Raw genomic sequence first — 18,077 nt, forward strand, 5'->3', positions numbered from 1 at the left:
TAAAATTTAGATAAGAAATTGACAAAGCAAATTGAGTCGATAGAAGTCATCGAAGCGATTCGGTATTTGTCGCGCAACTTATTGCTAACAGAGGAATTCCCCCAAGGAAATTGTACTTTCTACGAACACGCGACTAGTAAAATTGGATGCTACCCAGTTCACCAGGTGAATCGTAAAAACGGAGAGTCAGGTAAGTTTACGTGACAACGCAGTCCCTTCCAGGAGGTTCACGGTTCAGTGGAATCGTTTTTCAGGGCGCAGACGACGACAATGTTACCGAAATATCGGACTACTCCGATTACAAAATATGGCCGTCGTACCATTACGAAGATGAAGCTTCATGCTACGAGGGTGAAGCGGAAGCTGAAGAGTACGATGAGAAAATAGAAGACGAAGAGGAAACAGGAAAAGAAGAGAGGGAGAGGTTGAAGCCGCAGGAGCTGATCGACATATTCGCGGATCTAGTTCGGCAGTTTCGCGACAAAAGAGCCGAGAGAATCGCTGCCAAGGCTGAGGAAAGGAAAGAGAAGCTGCGACAGCTAATTGGCGTAATTCTACTTTGGTAACAGTAGTGTCGAGACACACCTGTCTCGATTAACCCTTTGCACTCGGAAGCTTTAGAAATATCTTAACATTTCCCGACGAGGTATAGACGACATTGTTCGAAGCTAATTTAACGATAATTCACAGATAAATTAAGCAACAAATCTATTTTAACATAGACGCCGCGCGATTCCATGGAGCAAAATACAGGAAATGGAAGAAATCAAATATTCAATAATTCGATTGAATTGTATTATTATTGCAGCTTCATTTAGCTGAATGCCACCGTATTAGTATTATTCATAATATAGAAATGTTTTCAGATAATCATCGTTTGATTGGACTACAGTAATTCGATTTATAGTAATTCACCGGTGACCACCGTGGCATTCGAAGTTAATTAAATATTTCACATAGCAATACAAAGTTTCATTTAGAACGCTAAATATTCAACTTCATAGTTTTGCTGTATCAAATCAACTGGTGAGAGTCACCTCTCGAGTGCGAAGGGTTAAACGACATCTTCAATCTCCGTGTGGAAATTCCAGTTGAAGAAGAAAACGGAAGGTTCCGAGGAAACTTTAATCACGCCGGAAGAAGAGATCGACGATGACGGCACCGTGTTGTCTTCGGACGGTTCTCTTTATAACTGTCTAAAGGACATCGAGATCAGCAACTCTCAGTTGAAACTGCGCGATCTTGACGTCGCGTTTCCGGTGCCCGATGATCCTGGCGTGATACCTGCGTTCTGGATCATCCGCGATCACTCGGACAGCTACACCGACTGCGTGGATCTGTTCGTAGACCTGGTGAAGCGGGCCAAGATTCAACCTATAAAGGCGGTCGAGGAGATGTTGCTATCCAATAAAATCGGTCTGCAGTATTACGGGATCAATCCGAGGATCGTTAGACCTCTCTGCGAAGCTTTGATGTCCAACCATACGGTGGAAGTGATCGATCTCACGGTAACGCAGGCTTTTCGAGTACTTCATTAGTATTTCGCAATGTCTAAAAATAAAAAAACTTGCTAAAAGGTATTATAATCCTTGCTTCACTTGAGATGGTCCCTTCGGTTTCTTGTTCTTTGGACGGGTCGCGGTCAAGCTAATCTACCACAGTGATACATGTGGCCTCTGACCTCCTGTCGCACAGGTTTAGAATTAACCCTTCGCCCTATGATTTATTTCGTAACTATAATCGATACAAGACAAAAGCACTAATGATTGACCAGTTAAGGCAAATTTTCTGCGTGAATAAATAGTAAACCTTACATTATGCAACAAAGCAAACTTTCTTCAAATAGTTACATTATTCGAAGTTTATAGATACTTTGGAAAATTCGATACTTGCGGCAGACGTTGACTATCCTTTAAAACGAGGAAACTAGTAATTTACCGTATGTTAGCGGTTAATCAGTTACAGTAAAACCAAGAACACTGAAGGTGATTACTTTGATATTGTTTATTTGCGACGATTATGAGAAATTGCAAGTAAAAAGACGAATACGAATGAGCAGAAGTTAATTCCACGGTAGAAATCAGAGACATACAACCAACGCCAATGAAATGAATTGTTGGTTTTTGCGGTAAACAATTCAATTCAGGTGAAAGCGTGTCGGAATTGGACCGATGAATGCTGCAGCATATTTACCGCGCCTTTCTCGAAAGATTATTACTTTTAGAAACCATATTTTTCACGTTTTCCCGAAAAATGGTCAACTACTGGTACCAGGTCAATCACCGGTGCCTTTACCATACTTCATTGTTAATAATTTATCAGGGAAAGAAAAAATGTTTATCCTTATCCTGCGTCTACGTTTACTCCAAAGATTAACAATTGATAATAGAAAAGTAATATTTAAGTTACATTTAAAAACAATAAACAACATTTACATTTCTCAAATTGAGTTTACGGTTTTCGACACGAGTCTGACAGGATATTGTAGGTCAAGGAGTTAACGTGATACATAATATCTAATTCTCTTTTCAGGGGAACTGGCTCTCGGAGGACGCCTGCTACCATCTCAGTGATTTGCTCCAGAAGAACAATAATATCCACACCCTGCTGTTGGCGGGATGTCGCATAGGGCCAAAAGGTGCCTGGAGGCTTCACGACGGGATTATGGATAACGCAACATTGACCAAGTTGGACTTGTCTGATTGCAATATCGGCGCTGAAGGGATGGAATATATAGGAGCCGCGGTTTGCCAAAATCGCGGCTTAATGGATCTTTCTTTGAACGATAACCATTTGGATGAGTCTTGCGCGAACCATCTACAACAGTTGATCACGTCCTCCGATACACTCACTTGCTTGAGGCTGTCCTGGAATTCTTTGTACACCGCAGAAACATGGAGCAAATTGTGTAGGGCAATTGAAGTGAGCGACACGCTGGTGAACCTTGACTTATCCTGGAATGCCCTGGGCCAGGAATGCGCGAACCATCTTCGGTTGTTGTTGTCCCGTTCTCCACTTCTGAAGAAACTGAATCTGAGAGGTACAACAGTTCGGTTGTCTGCCGCGTACATCAGGCGTGAAGCTTAACATGACACTTTCCAGGGAACAGGTTTAAAGACAAAGATGCTGCGATCATTGCTAAAGGCTTGTCGAGGAACAAAGTACTCGAGAAGCTGTATTTAGGTGACAATCCTTTGAAAGCTGATGGAGCGATTACGCTGATTCGGTCAGTCACTCCGCAAATGACTCCGGAAAGCGAGCTGCGCCTTTTGGATTTGACCAATATCTGGGCGAAGAAAGACGTATTGGTTGAGCTGCAAACAATTGAAGAGAGCAGGCCCTGGCTTAAAATTAAACTGGGAGGAATACTAAGCAATTATGAAATTAAGGGTCCGAATGTGGCAATGTTGCTTTTCAAGAGAGCTAACTTCGAGGCGATGAGGCCAAAGAGGAAAAGACAACGCAAAAATTTCGGTCACTTTGTGCTTTCTCTGGAGGAGAAGTCTGTTTCTAGAAGTACGTGTATAATTTATTTGATGAACCGGAAATTGTACGGACCGTCTTAAGAATCAGTGAAGATGACAAGATGAATGTTGAAATACTAATAGAACAATTTGTAAAAGTGCGTGATCTTTTAATAGTTATGAAATTATTTTATACGGTTAATTTTACTTTGCAGCAGGCTTTATGGAGCTTGTAAAGAACTTTAAACTCAAGTTATCTCCAACTTTGGTAGAAGAGATTGCTAAGGAATTTATTGGCCCAAAGAATACTGTAGATCTAAAACTATTGAAGTCAGTTTATATGAAACAATATCCAGAGACAGAACCTCTACCAGAAAAGCCTGAAAAGAAGAAAAGAAAACGGGATAAAAGCAGCAAGTCAGAAAAGAAGAAGCAAGTGAAGATAAAAGAGAACAACAGCAAATAATATTTAATCTTTAAAAAAAAGAGATTAGGTGGTTATTTAGACTACTCTAAAATTAGACCAATATATTAAGAAAACATATGGATTTATTATGTTCTGTTGACATTATAGTAACAGTTTTTTAAGTAAAAAAAACAATAATCTTACTTCTCCTTTCATCAGATGGAAAATAAATAAAGTAAAAAATTACAACACTAATGGCATCGATTACATATTTGTTGTTACTTCTTTCAGCATTAGTCTATGTAAAATATTCTTGCAGAAATATCATCCACAATCCAGTTTATCCCTTCTACAAGATTTTCTCCAGTAACTGCTGAACATTTAAATATTTGCCAATGATGTGTTTTAATATTCGGTAATTCCAAAACTTCTGCAATATCAGATGCAGATAATGCTCCAGGTAAATCTTGTTTATTTGCAAGTATTAAAAGACTTGCACCTTCCAATCTTTCTTCTTTTAAAAGTTTATACAACTCTATTTTGCAATCTTCCAATCTTCTTCTGTCTGCACTATCAATTACCCAGATAAGTCCATCAGTGGATTCAAAGTAATTTCTCCAATAGGAACGTAATGATTTCTGGCCACCAACATCCCATATATTAAGCTTGTACCCACGATGGTCCAAAGTTTTGATATTAAAACCAAGGGTTGGTGATATTGTATCAATTGGTTCTCCATTGATTCTTTTTAACACTGTTGTTTTACCAGCATTGTCCAAGCCTCTATAAAAATGAATGTTTATAACATATAAAAAATATTTCATATTAATTATCTTATAAATTATATTAATTATAGTTAGTAGATTACAAATGTAAATTTTATAAGAAATATGAACAAATTATCATCAGTCAAATTGTACTTCTTCTAAAAAACAAACTGTTTTAACGAAAGTGACAGCAAACATTCAGCTAACCTTAAAATTATTCAATTATATTAAAAAATGAATACATACAACATTAAAATGCGCATTTCTTTTTCCTTTTGTTTCAACTTTTTAAGTACTGTTAATAAACCCATAGCAATTTACATAAACAGCACCAATGATTTAAATTTTAAATATACAAAGACGCGATGTTTAGATGAGAAACACTCACGACTTGTCAAACGAAGTTAACCTATATCGATCAGCAACTATATTATACTGCATTCAATTGTAATCAAACATTTTCAGTGGAAAAATATGGTAGAAATAATCAATAACAGTAGTAATTAAAATAATCCTTATATTCTTTCCTTGTAACAATTTACAGAAGATAATTAAAAATACGAAGGAAAATAAATATTTTAATTCATTCATGTACTGTAAAATAAAATAGAGCTAAATGTACATATTTATGAAGATAGAAGTATGTCTGTCACTTTATTAATAACATCTGGATGACACAATGCATTTATAATATCTTCAGATAACTTATGAATTGAAGTATCTTGAACATTATTATCAGATTTAGAAGTACAACTCAGTACTGACACGTCACTGTTGTTAGGAAATCTTTTTCTTTTCATTCTTAAAAGTTCCTTCATTTCTGATGTTTCAAGATCCTTTACCATCTTCACATATTGTGGATATTGTTCTACTAAATCATCTGCTGTCCATTCTGTGTGTTTTACCTTTTTGTGAGATAAATCTATATTTTCTATATTTTTACATTCTCCAAGAGCAACACTGAGCTATTGAAAAAATTTTAATTATTATATAAAAAATTCTATTATACACAAAGTGTTTATATTTATTTCATTATAATTTACCAATTTTATGCAATAAGATAATGAAAAATGAGCTTCTTCAGATTTCTCAAGAAGATTCTTGCCAATTCTAGCTACTATTAATTTAACCAGGGCTTCTTTAACTCTTGACACACTGTCTGTTACAATTGGTAACCATGTATTTACACTAACAGAGAATTCCAATGATTCTACATAATGCCACCAACCAGCAGGTACAAACAAAACATCTCCTGGCTCAAGGATTATTACTTTTGCCTTATCTTTCATTTTTAATATGTTTATTTCATCTTCTTCAGTAGGGCAAAAGAAATTGTATTTACTATATACTGTTGATTCTTCATATGGAACCCTTGTTACATGGAGAACATCACTTGAACTTGGAGGAAACAATAACCATTCTTTTCTGAAATAATTTGTTCACAAATAATGATATACAGTCATAAAACATTTAAGTATTTAAATAGAACTAAAATTGAACATAATTAACCTTCCATGAATCTGTGCTATTAAGTTGCAGCCATAAGAATCTTGATGACAATTTGTATGCGCACCCTTGCTTCCTATCCAAAGCGTGGAATCAAAACCTGTCTTCTCAAAACCAAACCTTTTCCAATTTACTGAATCTATTATCTCTGGTTTATCTTTAAACCATTCATGCATATATTTGTAATCAAAATAATACCATTCTTTGTTATCTTCATTACAATTAATGTGTTTAATAAACTCTGATAATGTCATTGAAATCACAGGACAGTTCACCTCCCACTGTGGACCCTAAAAGCACAGATCTGAAACTTATTATGTTAATATTTAAATTATATATACAAGCAATAAAATATGTAAGGGTTAATAAAAAAATATTTATAATTTACCTTGGTTTTGGCATTACAACCAATTCGAAATGGTAGCTTAATGTCGCCAAACTTTTCAACCAGTTGAGACAAATTCCAATCTAATAATTTCCAAGTGTATCCATCTGTCATATTTTGTAACATTCGTTGAAATAATAATGGCTCTTTGATTTCTAAAATAGCATTTTTTAAAACTTCTTCCGATGGACAATTCAATTTTTCCATAGCTACCAAGTTTTTATAATTCTTTTTTATGAGCACAATATATTTTGTGTAATAAATATCAAATTATAAAATACACACATAAAAATGTACACACTACAATCGTGTTGTTCACTTCCAGAAATGTGGTTATGTTACCACACATGACGCCAGAAATTGTCTCAGTACGAGGTTAACATTTGCTAAGTAGATGTACAAATAAAGCTCTAATTAAATACGACAAATTAGTAAAAATGTCATATTATACAAAAATTTGTGTAAATCATTTAAGAAATCTATCAAATGCACTTTTGTCTAATCACACTAATGTCCTGATGCAACAAACTCGGGTATTGTTATTGAATCAGTAATAATTAAACTATGGATTTTATCAGATCATATAATAACGCGATATAACATACAAATCTTAATAAAACTTTAATCCGTCTTTTATTCTAATTATGGTCAAATCAAGCTGTAATATAAAGTATTAATTTTTAATACATTCTTTTTAATAGAAAAGTTTCGATCATTGAAGTTTACTAAAAATCCATAGTTCAGTAATAACCATTAAAAAAACAACCATAAAATGATTCCAATAAGTAATTATCTTTCTTTTCTAGAATACATACATTCTAAAAAGAAGATATCCAGTACCTCTTCATAAAAAAGATCAAAAGCCACATAAATTAAAAGCTAAACACTTTATTTATGATGTTATAGAAAATAAAGCTATTCAAAAACAACCAGATATTGATTTAATTTTATTAAAAACCATATCAGGCATAGGTGTAAAAGGACAGAAGATTTCAATAAGAGCTGACAAGGGTTATAATAATCTGTTACTGCCAAAATTGGCTGTTTATGCAACTCCTGAAAACATAGAGAAATATGCAGTTAATACAATAGAAACCGTGGAAAGCAACTATCTAAGTTCTGAGTATGTTACGATGACAGTAGACGCATTATCACATTTGTACTTAAATATAGTGATGAATATGCATATACCATGGACAATAGAAAAGTGGCATATCAGGACAAGTTTTCGTAAAACAGGCATTGTTGTCCCTGAAGATGCAATAACTATGCCTAAAAAAGAAATATCTGGGCCAGACTTATCTATTGAAAATAAAGAATTTTATGTCACTGTTAAGATTAATAATCAAGAGGAAGTAAAAGTTAGATGTAAAATACATCATTGGACTTCTGATCGAAAAAATAAACTTCCATATACCACGGATATATGGAATTTACCTAATATAGCAGTCTTTCCAAAAGATCAGGAAGTCATAGATTCACTCCCAAAGCATCGTTTATGTATGAAACAAAATAATGATAATTAATAAATGTATTAAAATAAATAAAATCTGGTTTGAAAACAATTTTCATTTTGAGAATTTTATTGCCTTAGTAAAAATAATTCCATTTGCTTTTTTTTAAATAGTTTTGATTAAAATAATTGATAATATAATATGAATAAATTATATATTTTTACAATTAATAAGAATTTTGATAATAAATGATATGTGTTAGAAACTTTAAATTATTATGTATAAGAAACTCAGTATAAGAATTCATATACAATGGCCAATACAAATACAATGAGCAATCAATAAATGAAATCTACAGTTTCAAACTATATACCAGCATTTACTTCTTAATTGGTTAACCTGACTTTTTTGATAATCTTTAATGATCTAAATATGAGCTTGAACAATCTCTAATTCAGTATTTAAATATGGAAGACAAACATTTTGCATGGGATGAAATTTCTGATGGACTAATTTTGTTAAAGTAATATAATTTGTAAACAATTAGGATAATATTTGATATAGTTGGCTGAAATACTTAGATTTAAACTCAAATTCATATTTATTAAAATTAGTATTTATTCAGATATTTTTTATGTTTACATATAAAAGTATACAAAAACCAGAAGATGAACAAATTAAAAGGCACAAAGGACCATCTGATCCCGTTCCGGACTCAAAAGTTTATTGTCCACATGCATACTTACTTTTAAACTTTCGTGAAACTTTAAGTCAACGTGAAAAGGTGATTAATTAAAAAAGTAAGAAATTAAAACTAAAATAGTACTAATGAATATCTCTTCCATTTTAGATAAGATTTAGAAGATACTTTTTAAGAAAAATACCTCCAACTGAACCAAATGTTATTATTTTACAAGACATAAAAGATCTTGTGCTATTTTTATTAGCAACTCCTATTAGTCCACAATTTATTGATTTTTTTCATTTGCCCATTATGGATCGATTCTTAAGAGCAGCAATAATTTATTTTCAATATTATTTGATAATATGGGAAGAATTAATGGAAGAACGTGCAGCTACTATGAAAAAAGCTCCAAATCCTTTAGCTCAAGGCTATAGATCCAAATATGCACATGACATGCAAAATCTTCGTTGTATCTTAGGTAGAGAATATGCCGATTTAATAGTAGGTTGTCAAGATAGCATGCAATATCACCATATGACTGGTGGAAAAAAGGGAATGACATCAGTAACTCAATCCCAAGGAGAAAAAGACTTAAGAATGTTTGAGGTATTGATTGGTATAACACATCGTATAATTTGGATAGCTTTACAACGTAAATACTTTAGTTTAATTGGTAAGCTACTCTACCAGAAAAGAAACTTTAATGAAGTACTTTAATAAGGTAATATTTATTTTAGAAATAGAGTTACATAGATTATTTAGAAGCGAAGCATACAACATAGCTAAGAGACGAACTCCCAGTCATGTTGTCCCAGATATGTTAGAAGATGATACTTTGATACTACAAGGAAATAAAATTCAAGAGAAACGAAGATTATTAAGAAATTCTCCTGTTATAGAAGAACTAATATACTCAAACTGTGATTATCGTCTCTTGTCTTTAGGTATGTTAATTTTCAAATAATATTTTTGTTTTTTTCAACTAGATTATTTCAAATAAACTATGCTAAACAGGTATGGGAAATGATGTCAATGATGAACGAATTCTTTATTTGCAAAATGCTTTGTTGAGTAAAGAAGATGAATTACATGAATTGGGCATTAATATAGGAATTTTAGGAGATAATAGAGATAATTATGACTTGATGTTAATACCACTTGAAGAAGAAAAAGGCTCTGAAGTACAAATATTAGAAAAAGGAACATATGAAGTAAGAAAAAGTATAAGAGATGCATCAGATTTAGTAAGTTTTTCCAATATATACCCTTTTTCATATAAATTTATATTATAAAGTATTGATGTTCTATTCGCGTTTTTTAAAATTACAGGAGAAAATTATAACAACTCAGAAACTTCCATCATTTCAAACTGATTTTAAAGTAACTTGCAATTTTCCAATTATGCTAGGTGATATTTCGCCAAATGGTTATGAAAATAATCGCAAAGAAGCAAGAAAAAAATGGTATATTAGAGAAATTAAACGTCATCATGTTATAAATACTGATACATACTCTATAATAACAACATAAATTGTTACACTAAAAGGTGTGTAATTTTTTAAAATTTACTCATTTTTAAATAAAAATTCTTGTTCTTTAAAATCAAAAATGCTCAATTGTCAAAAGTTTATGATGAATCGATTAAAACAAATTATACTTTATCCATTATTGTACACTACTTACCAAAAGTAAGTTGCATTACTTATTAGGGATGTCTGACTATTTATTAGTCAATACTACTTGTGTTCAGTATACAGACAGATATAAATAATCAGAGAAAAATATAATTTGTTACATATATCTAAATATTAATGATATTGTATACTATCAATCCATAAGTTTTTCAAAATCTGACTAAACTGATATAAACCATATACATTAAATATGTATTTGAGCTGTTGACAAGTAGTATTCATTAAGGATGTATGATATATGAAAAGACTATACCTGTTGCTCCCAAAAACACTTGTGTCAGCAATTGTATAATTAAGTATTGTAAATATTAACCAATATACTTTTGCATTCTTATTCATTCACTGTATCTTTGAAAGTATAGTAAAAAAATGAATACAACATAAACCATGGAACGCCATTTCAAATGTGTTTTATTATCCGTGAAATTTTTTAATATGAATATGGATTGATAACAACCAAATAATTGAATACATGTGTCTACATTTGGTTTTTCAAAAGATGTTAACATTTATATTAAATTTATAGTTTTAAAGTAATGTTGTAATGTCTAATAAAATGAAGATACAAGTATTCAAATAAATTACTTCAATATTTCAAACAAAGTAGATTATGATAAATTATTTTATATTACTCACAACATTTATTAAATAACATATATATTGGCTAAAGTATCAATAAGAATGTTTTAATTAAAAATATTATTAAATATAGACACACACATTCAAAAAGACAATGCTTTGAGGGACACGTGATTGGAGTGGATAAACTGAGTACAATAAGACAATGTAAAAAATATGCTTATTATAATTGGTAATGCCTAATAATGAGTACTAATGCTGATATTTTACAAGGAGATACACATATAGGTACATTTGAAGCAATGCATTTTTTTCACGATTAAATTCTGCATTGTTTTTTTTTATAAATAATTGCTGTACCTACTTACTACCATTATATATAATAACAATATATATATGACATTAATTTAATCCCAATATGGGTTAAATTGTAAATTATATTGTTTTTGTTTTCCATTTACAAGTGGCAAATTTACTGTTCATTTGCGACGGTTTACATTTAGCTAAAACATTTATTATTCAAGGTATACTTCATTGCGACCTATTATCAACGAATAAGTGACACGCATGTATGAGGTACAAAAATGACATACCTCATTAATCGTATTTGGCACAGAGACTTTGATAATAAAAACTAGATCTCATACAAATCTGTACAATCTTGGTGTTACATGTGAAATGCATTTTATGTCGTTTTATTTTGTATCCATACTTATTTATAATCTACAAAGTGATTCATTGCATCTTTTATTTGATCTTCATTACGATATGTATTAAAATTATGATAGTTTCAAGAATATTGTGTACATTTTGCAGCATTACATTTACACAGACAACACTAGTATCAATACTATAACTATATTGCGATATTTTAAATGTCAAATGGCAGTAGATAATCCGGCCGTCCATACGATCAACAAGAGCAATCTAGTTTTACTCTCAGAATCTGTGCCTCAATTTTTCCTTAGAACTTATTTCTTACTATAATTTCATATAATAAAATAATGCACAGCGTGTCATCTTTTCTCATAGGCTGCAAGAATTTTAAACATGTTATAGTTACTAAAAATATCAAAAAATGAAACTATTTCGGCACTTCTTATTAATTTAAGTTTTTAATTGTATGTTACAGCTACCTATCACTGAACATTTATCTATATGATTATAATACAAAATGAAGAAAATGATGATGATTATGCATATATCAGTAAGATTATTCGCGATTATTTGCATACATTGTTACAGCAGATAGATGATGAAAGATGAATGACTATTTATATGTAGATGTAGTTTCTTAAGTTCAGTCATGTGCCCGTGCAACTGTATTCTATCTGTAAAGCTTCTCAATGAAAAATAACTTGTTAAAACAACTTTATCATTTGTTTAAACAAAAATTAAGTTACATTCTTATTAGAACATGCATCGAATGTAGTACTTGTACTCAATTCTTGGATCAGACTCTAAATAAAAGTTTGAATCTTACTTAAAACTCATCACAACTTTTATATAAATTGCAGAATTTTCATAGTTTAATAAAACTGTTAAGGACACCTTAAATTCACAGTTGCTTTTAGAATAATTATTGATTGTAAAGAAACTATAAATCCAATGTTCATGTACAATAGATGTACATTCATCAATTTTTACTTCAATGTTTAGAAAGTATTTATCAATACATCTTACAAGTATGTCAGGATGTTTGGAAAAGAAAAGAAAAATTATCATCGGTACAAATAATATAAATTTAAATAACTTGTACGCTTAATTAATATCAGAATCAAATTATAAAATAATAAATAAACATGAGTCTATGTACCCTGAAAAATTGAAATATATTATGACATTGCAAGACTGATATTTTTCTTTCAGCTTTCATACATTTCATAATTAAAAGAAAAACATTTCAATTGCTATATTATTGTAACTACCTAATAGTAACTGAAGTTTTAAGAATGACTCAAAGCAATTTTTACATGAATTACAAATATAGTATAAAGAATATAATAAAACTGTAATTATTTATCAGAAAAAAGAATGGAATTTTCAGCACATAACAGGAAATATGCTATCTATTAATGTAGTCGTGGTATGATGTATTTAATGATGTTTATGCTAAATTAATAATTTTACTATTTTTTTTCACTTGCTGCATGTCAACCCCTGTCATTATCTTGAATTTATATAGTTAATATATAATGAAAGTCAATAACACAATCTTACATGTAGCAGCACAGACACAAACAGTATTTCTCTCTAAAGTATAAGGAACACACGCGAACTCATTTTCAAATTATTATATTATTAAAATAGACGACGCTACGAAGCAATATCCGACATAAGTTGCGCCAACAATGCTGGCTCTAAAAGTCCATGCGTTTGCCCCATTCTTTCCAAATTTCGTACATCCTTATCTACTGCCTCTAGTGCCCGTTCTAATTCTTCTTCTTCCTCCCTTGATGGTTCATATTCTCCATTTCTACTTTCTATAAAAATGATAATAACTTTTGTATTATTCTATTCTGAAAATTTAAAAAACAATCGATTGGTCCATATAATTTTGCGAAATATGAAAGTTACCAATGAATAAATCATTAAAAGCATCTGCAGGTAAATTATTGAGCACATTGCCAAAGTCATGCTCCGCAGAATCCAGAGATGGAAATACTTCGTGATCTGTCAGATCTACTTTAAGTCCACCTCCAAGACCAAGTCCTAATCCTAGATTTAAGTTAGAAGAATGTGAACTTCCTTGAGTTATCGAATTTAAATTGTTCAAAGTTTTTGTCTGATTTTCACTAGAATTTATTTGACTCAAGTACTGGTTTTCTTCATGTACTAAGCTAGAACCTTTAGTATCGAGCTTAGTTACAGGAGGCCGTTTCCGTTTCTTTGGCCTAGATTTTGGTTTAGGCCTAGGAATTGTTGGGGAAGCTGGTTTCTTACGAGCTTTCTTTGGTTTAGACTCTTGAGCTTTACGATGGTAGTTATCTCTTTTTCTTGCATGCTCTGGACATAAGGGTAATTCGTGTGCAACATCAAACACAGGAATACAACACTGTGTATTATCACTAAACTTGGCAGTGCAGTGTTCAAATAAAAGTTGATCTCCATTTAGCATAATGTGCCGAGAACAGTAACGAGTGCAGGGCAAAGATATTTGTTGACATCCTTCAGCTCCACAGAGTCCACCAACTAAAAGCGGTCCATCTACCACTTTGCTTGTACTTGGAGAGTCGGTTAAAGCTCTTGCAGTAGACGCAGGGTCTTTATAAGCAGCTTCCAGTAAACACCTAGCTTTATCACGTAATAGAGTTTCTGAATCTGTCCCACCTCTATGTAACTGAATTAATCGACGTCTTAGCTGAGAACGTAATTGTGAAAGACGTGCAGAACGATTCAATGTTGTACTAGCTTCACCGGAAAACCAATAACGTTGATAAACTGTTATCTCGTCTCCACTAGAATCACTATCTGATATTTCATCACCAGCTCTAGGATAATACAATAGGGTATGGTCCCGACTTTGTCTTCTAGATTTTAATCTTCGTAGATTCTGAATGTGACGCTGTTTCTGTTGAATCGCTTTTGCAAATTTATAATCTATATGATCACCATCACCGCTACCACTGCCACCACCACCAACATTACTGTCAATGTCTAATTCTACGGCACGATCTTGTACAGTTTTGTACTCTCCATCTGCTATGGGTGTTATCCTTATTCTTTGTTTCATACATTTCCCTTTGGATTTAATAGTTTTACAACTTTGCATTACTTTAGGATTTTTAGGTGAAACTATTGTAACATTCCTTCCTGCTGTTGTAGTGAATGGCTCTGGTTCACTGAAAATATAGGGATCGACATCTTGGCGAGCCTCTGTTTTCAGTAAAGCCTTTAAGCGATCCGAAAACTTCAGTTTATTGTCCATGTTTGAGTTTTCGGATATAGGGACCTTCATTGATTACCGCTTCTCTTGACTCCTGTTCCACCTGCATTCTCAAACTCTCCCAATCAACTTTCTTCCTATCTAGATAAAACTTAGTTCACGCCATGTGCCAAGATCCAAGTCCAGATAGTACTATTTCTGAATTCATAATACTGAGAATAAAAAAATAAAAAATTATTTTTATTGTATTATATCACAGCTTGATGTTTTGTATTTAAATTGGAAACATTGATACTTATATGCATTAAAACGATATAACTAATAAAATAAACCTTTGTACAAAGTATAATAAATTCTAAAATAGTTATGTGCACAATTTGTATTTGAAAATATCAATATGATGCGCACTTGGCTATTTCTTATTTACATGTATGTGCATATGTACAAAAAACTTAGCTTTGTCATGGACTCTTATTTTCATAGAAAGATTAAAATTCACTGTTTCTATTTAGTATCAAATTCTTTGATGCAATGTTTTACAAAAAGATCTGAATATTTGATAATAAAACTTATTCTATGTTTTAAAAAGTGCAAATAATACTTTAACAGTTAATAATATCTATTAGGGGTTAAAGCTATGTATCACTTCTAGATTTAGATTCATATGTTTCTATACATAATATTGTATGAGATAATTAATAAAGTCTCCTGGTTCAAGCAATTAGCGTGAACTTAGTCCATGGCTAGATCAGGATAAAAACAATCCTTGCCTCGCATAGCAATTCACATTGAATGTATCCTACACATCTTCAAATAATTGCATTGTATAAAACACAGAAGCATCGAATATTGACTTTAGGAGTTCTAGTAATCTCTGACAAGTCGAAGCCATATTATTAAGCTTTTTATCTCTAGTGTTGACATCAGTACACAATGCTGGCTATCAACACTCTTTGGTTATGTTCACTCCTTATATAGACAATAAGACACCGTGCGAAATACTGCAACCAAGTTTGAATAATACAGTCAGGAAAACTCATCAGATAAGTCTCGTCACATATTTGTACCCATTAACAAGGGTAAACTTTCAATGAATACGTTCCCGAAGTTTTCTTTATGTATCCAATGTTTCGTTTAGTTTAACCGAGGTTGGGGCAATGTAGTTTACTTGTAATAGTAATGGAGGTTATTGTCCAATCAGGAGCAATCTGATCTTTTTCTTGAGAAATACACTCCAACAAGATTAAAGATTCACGCACAAATTTCAGCATTCATCGATAATAACATTAGAAAGACATGTCAGATGTAAGGGAAGCAAAATGGCGGACACTGCACACACGAACAGTTTCTGATGCGAAAAATCTTTGAATTCACTGTATTATCACTTTGAATTCGGTATACAAACATTTTATGTCCATTCTAAGCCTTAACCAATTTCATGTAATATTATACACAACCGAATTCTATCATGATTTTAAACATTCTTGATAATAAAGTGTAGATTGTTCTTCGGCATTCACTTTGACATAACCTTTTAGTTGCTTTATGTGTGCTGTAGATCCTATTCACTTTATTCTGATTCCCAAAATTGTAAAATACAAAAAAATTCAACTAAAAATGTTACGCATACATATTACTTCAAGTCACGTTTCAAATTTTGATGTTCAATCGTTTATATATGACACGGGTTTTCATGTTGCATTGTATTCACAAGCAGCTATATACACTTTATATAATTTCATAATTCTTTTATATAAGAAATTCCAAAATTTACGCGATACATATGTATATATATATATACATATTTATATAAATAAATTGTATTACTTCATAAAATTAACAATTATAAAACGTACATAATTCTTATATATATATATATAATTATATATATATGTATATAATTATTATATACATAGCATAATTATGAATTACCTATGTGTTTATATATATAACATAAACACATCACACACCCACACACACACACACACACACACATATATATATATATATCTGTAATTATTAATATATTAAAAAAATATATATATCTATATATAATAATAATAAGTACTATTGTTATTATGCTATATTTATTATTAATATTATTATCATCTTTACGATCATGATCAGCATCGTCATCGCCATCGTTGTCATCGTATGCAATATAACAAGACTAGTTTATGACAACACACATAACAATATAACTATTACAGTACAAATCTTAACAAAAAAGTATCATAAAAAGCAGTTTTAATTAATTTTTTCATGTATATGAAGTAGGTAGTAAAGATTAATCAATTCAAATTAAAAAGATTAAGTTCTGTTATAAATTCTTATTATTATGTAATAACATTTTTTTAAAATAAATATGAAGTTAATTGTGTGTACGTGCGCGGGCGTGTGCGTGAGTACAATAATTATCTAAAGTTAAATTTGTATTTTAAAACCAAATAGAAATTTTTATCCTCGGCATTATTATTTTCGAGAATTCAATTTATAAATACTATTATTTAATCAATTAATTTATAAGTTATGATGTATATTCAATCTTCATAAACGTAAAAAGATTTGAATAATTAATACGTCTAGTAACCTTGAAAAATTGTTACCACCGATCAGCTGATTTTGACATTTAAAAGTCTATAACCTATTGACATCGAAATGTATTGCTAAAGACCACCTGTTGATTTATACATTTTGTTTATTCATCTTAATATGATTACCTAATACGATTATCCATGATATACAATCTGTTAACAATCTATCTTGTTAATAAAAATAAAAGTAATTTAATATTATTTATAATTACTTTATGTGAATAACGTGGATATAAATATTTAAATAAATATATCACATTCTGATGCACAATAAGGATAATCTATACGTAAAAATAATATATTGTATGCTATACAATATTTATAAACTTATAATACATTCAACCATGTATTTACTTACCATGTTCTACACTCATAATATTACATTGTGACTTCTATTCTTGTACTAAGACATATGTAGTAAGTACCTAATATTACTGGCACAACTACTATGTTTTTTAAGTTTCATATAAAAGGTAGAATAACATATTTATTGATAAGTATTACAACTTTCTTTTAATTATATCTTTCCCTTATTCTTTTTATATTTAAATATACACAATGACCATGTACACAACTACTCTGTGCATTTAACATTGTTTCAGCTATAATTTTGTAACTGTACGAACACATACATTCAGTAAAATTAGAAACTGTGTT

At 31.0% G+C, this 18,077-nt stretch overlaps 6 protein-coding genes across 16 annotated transcripts; 3 read left to right on the forward strand and 3 right to left on the reverse strand.

Annotated features, from left to right (window-relative positions):
- The first annotated feature begins 146 nt into the window (after positions 1 to 146).
- Positions 147 to 3,930, forward strand: LOC116427359 (uncharacterized). The gene is made up of 6 exons (XM_031977595.2): positions 147 to 165; positions 223 to 548; positions 1,092 to 1,508; positions 2,533 to 3,040; positions 3,103 to 3,516; positions 3,680 to 3,930. Exons 1-6 carry the CDS (start codon positions 147 to 149, stop codon positions 3,928 to 3,930), a joined length of 1,935 nt encoding a protein of 644 aa, XP_031833455.2.
- Positions 2,881 to 5,072, reverse strand: Arl2 (ADP ribosylation factor-like 2). Of its 2 annotated transcripts, XR_012999078.1 has the most exons (3): positions 4,884 to 5,072; positions 4,075 to 4,653; positions 2,881 to 3,844 (listed from the first exon to the last, which is right to left on the reverse strand). XR_012999078.1 is itself a non-coding variant. In XM_031977747.2 (2 exons), the coding sequence occupies exons 1-2, from the start codon at positions 4,946 to 4,948 to the stop codon at positions 4,164 to 4,166; spliced, it is 555 nt and encodes a 184-aa protein (XP_031833607.1). In that variant the 5' UTR covers positions 4,949 to 5,072; the 3' UTR covers positions 3,994 to 4,163. The 2 variants fall into 2 exon arrangements, 1 of the variants encoding a protein (XP_031833607.1); XM_031977747.2 differs by lacking the exon at positions 2,881 to 3,844 and having other exon boundaries at positions 3,994 to 4,653.
- Positions 5,073 to 5,137: 65 nt separating this feature from the next.
- On the reverse strand, positions 5,138 to 6,735 carry HSPBAP1 (HSPB1 associated protein 1). Of its 3 annotated transcripts, none has more exons than XM_031977743.2 (4): positions 6,532 to 6,735; positions 6,147 to 6,433; positions 5,681 to 6,062; positions 5,138 to 5,602 (listed from the first exon to the last, which is right to left on the reverse strand). In XM_031977743.2, the coding sequence occupies exons 1-4, from the start codon at positions 6,733 to 6,735 to the stop codon at positions 5,264 to 5,266; spliced, it is 1,212 nt and encodes a 403-aa protein (XP_031833603.2). In that variant the 3' UTR covers positions 5,138 to 5,263. The 3 variants fall into 3 exon arrangements, with proteins under 3 accessions (XP_031833603.2, XP_031833604.2, XP_031833605.2); XM_031977744.2 differs by having other exon boundaries at positions 6,147 to 6,447; positions 6,532 to 6,679; XM_031977745.2 differs by having other exon boundaries at positions 6,147 to 6,453; positions 6,532 to 6,677.
- A 179-nt stretch (positions 6,736 to 6,914) lies between these two features.
- mRpL9 (mitochondrial ribosomal protein L9) lies at positions 6,915 to 8,078 on the forward strand. Its single transcript, XM_031977746.2, has 2 exons — positions 6,915 to 7,061; positions 7,335 to 8,078. Exons 1-2 carry the CDS (start codon positions 6,966 to 6,968, stop codon positions 8,052 to 8,054), a joined length of 816 nt encoding a protein of 271 aa, XP_031833606.1. The 5' UTR covers positions 6,915 to 6,965; the 3' UTR covers positions 8,055 to 8,078.
- A 128-nt stretch (positions 8,079 to 8,206) lies between these two features.
- LOC116427418 (protein phosphatase 1 regulatory subunit 36) lies at positions 8,207 to 12,208 on the forward strand. 5 transcript variants are annotated; one of them, XM_031977740.2, is made up of 7 exons: positions 8,207 to 8,505; positions 8,634 to 8,766; positions 8,833 to 9,340; positions 9,405 to 9,611; positions 9,682 to 9,911; positions 9,997 to 10,213; positions 12,073 to 12,204. In XM_031977740.2, the coding sequence occupies exons 1-6, from the start codon at positions 8,450 to 8,452 to the stop codon at positions 10,195 to 10,197; spliced, it is 1,335 nt and encodes a 444-aa protein (XP_031833600.1). In that variant the 5' UTR covers positions 8,207 to 8,449; the 3' UTR covers positions 10,198 to 10,213; positions 12,073 to 12,204. The 5 variants fall into 5 exon arrangements, with proteins under 5 accessions (XP_031833600.1, XP_076225811.1, XP_076225812.1 ...); XM_076369696.1 differs by lacking the exon at positions 12,073 to 12,204 and adding an exon at positions 11,074 to 11,196; XM_076369697.1 differs by lacking the exon at positions 9,997 to 10,213 and having other exon boundaries at positions 12,073 to 12,208.
- l(3)L1231 (zf-C3Hc3H domain-containing lethal (3) L1231) lies at positions 11,230 to 17,024 on the reverse strand. Of its 4 annotated transcripts, none has more exons than XM_031977737.2 (3): positions 16,942 to 17,024; positions 13,518 to 15,038; positions 11,230 to 13,423 (listed from the first exon to the last, which is right to left on the reverse strand). In XM_031977737.2, exons 2-3 carry the CDS (start codon positions 14,896 to 14,898, stop codon positions 13,257 to 13,259), a joined length of 1,548 nt encoding a protein of 515 aa, XP_031833597.1. In that variant the 5' UTR covers positions 14,899 to 15,038; positions 16,942 to 17,024; the 3' UTR covers positions 11,230 to 13,256. The 4 variants fall into 4 exon arrangements, with proteins under 4 accessions (XP_031833597.1, XP_031833595.1, XP_031833596.1 ...); XM_031977735.2 differs by lacking the exon at positions 16,942 to 17,024 and adding an exon at positions 15,597 to 16,790 and having other exon boundaries at positions 13,518 to 14,929; XM_031977736.2 differs by lacking the exon at positions 16,942 to 17,024 and adding an exon at positions 15,995 to 16,789.
- Positions 17,025 to 18,077: the final 1,053 nt, after the last annotated feature.

The sequence above is a fragment of the Nomia melanderi genome, chromosome 8 (genome assembly GCF_051020985.1).
Source record: "Nomia melanderi isolate GNS246 chromosome 8, iyNomMela1, whole genome shotgun sequence".
In the NCBI taxonomy this organism is placed as follows: domain Eukaryota; kingdom Metazoa; phylum Arthropoda; class Insecta; order Hymenoptera; family Halictidae; genus Nomia; species Nomia melanderi.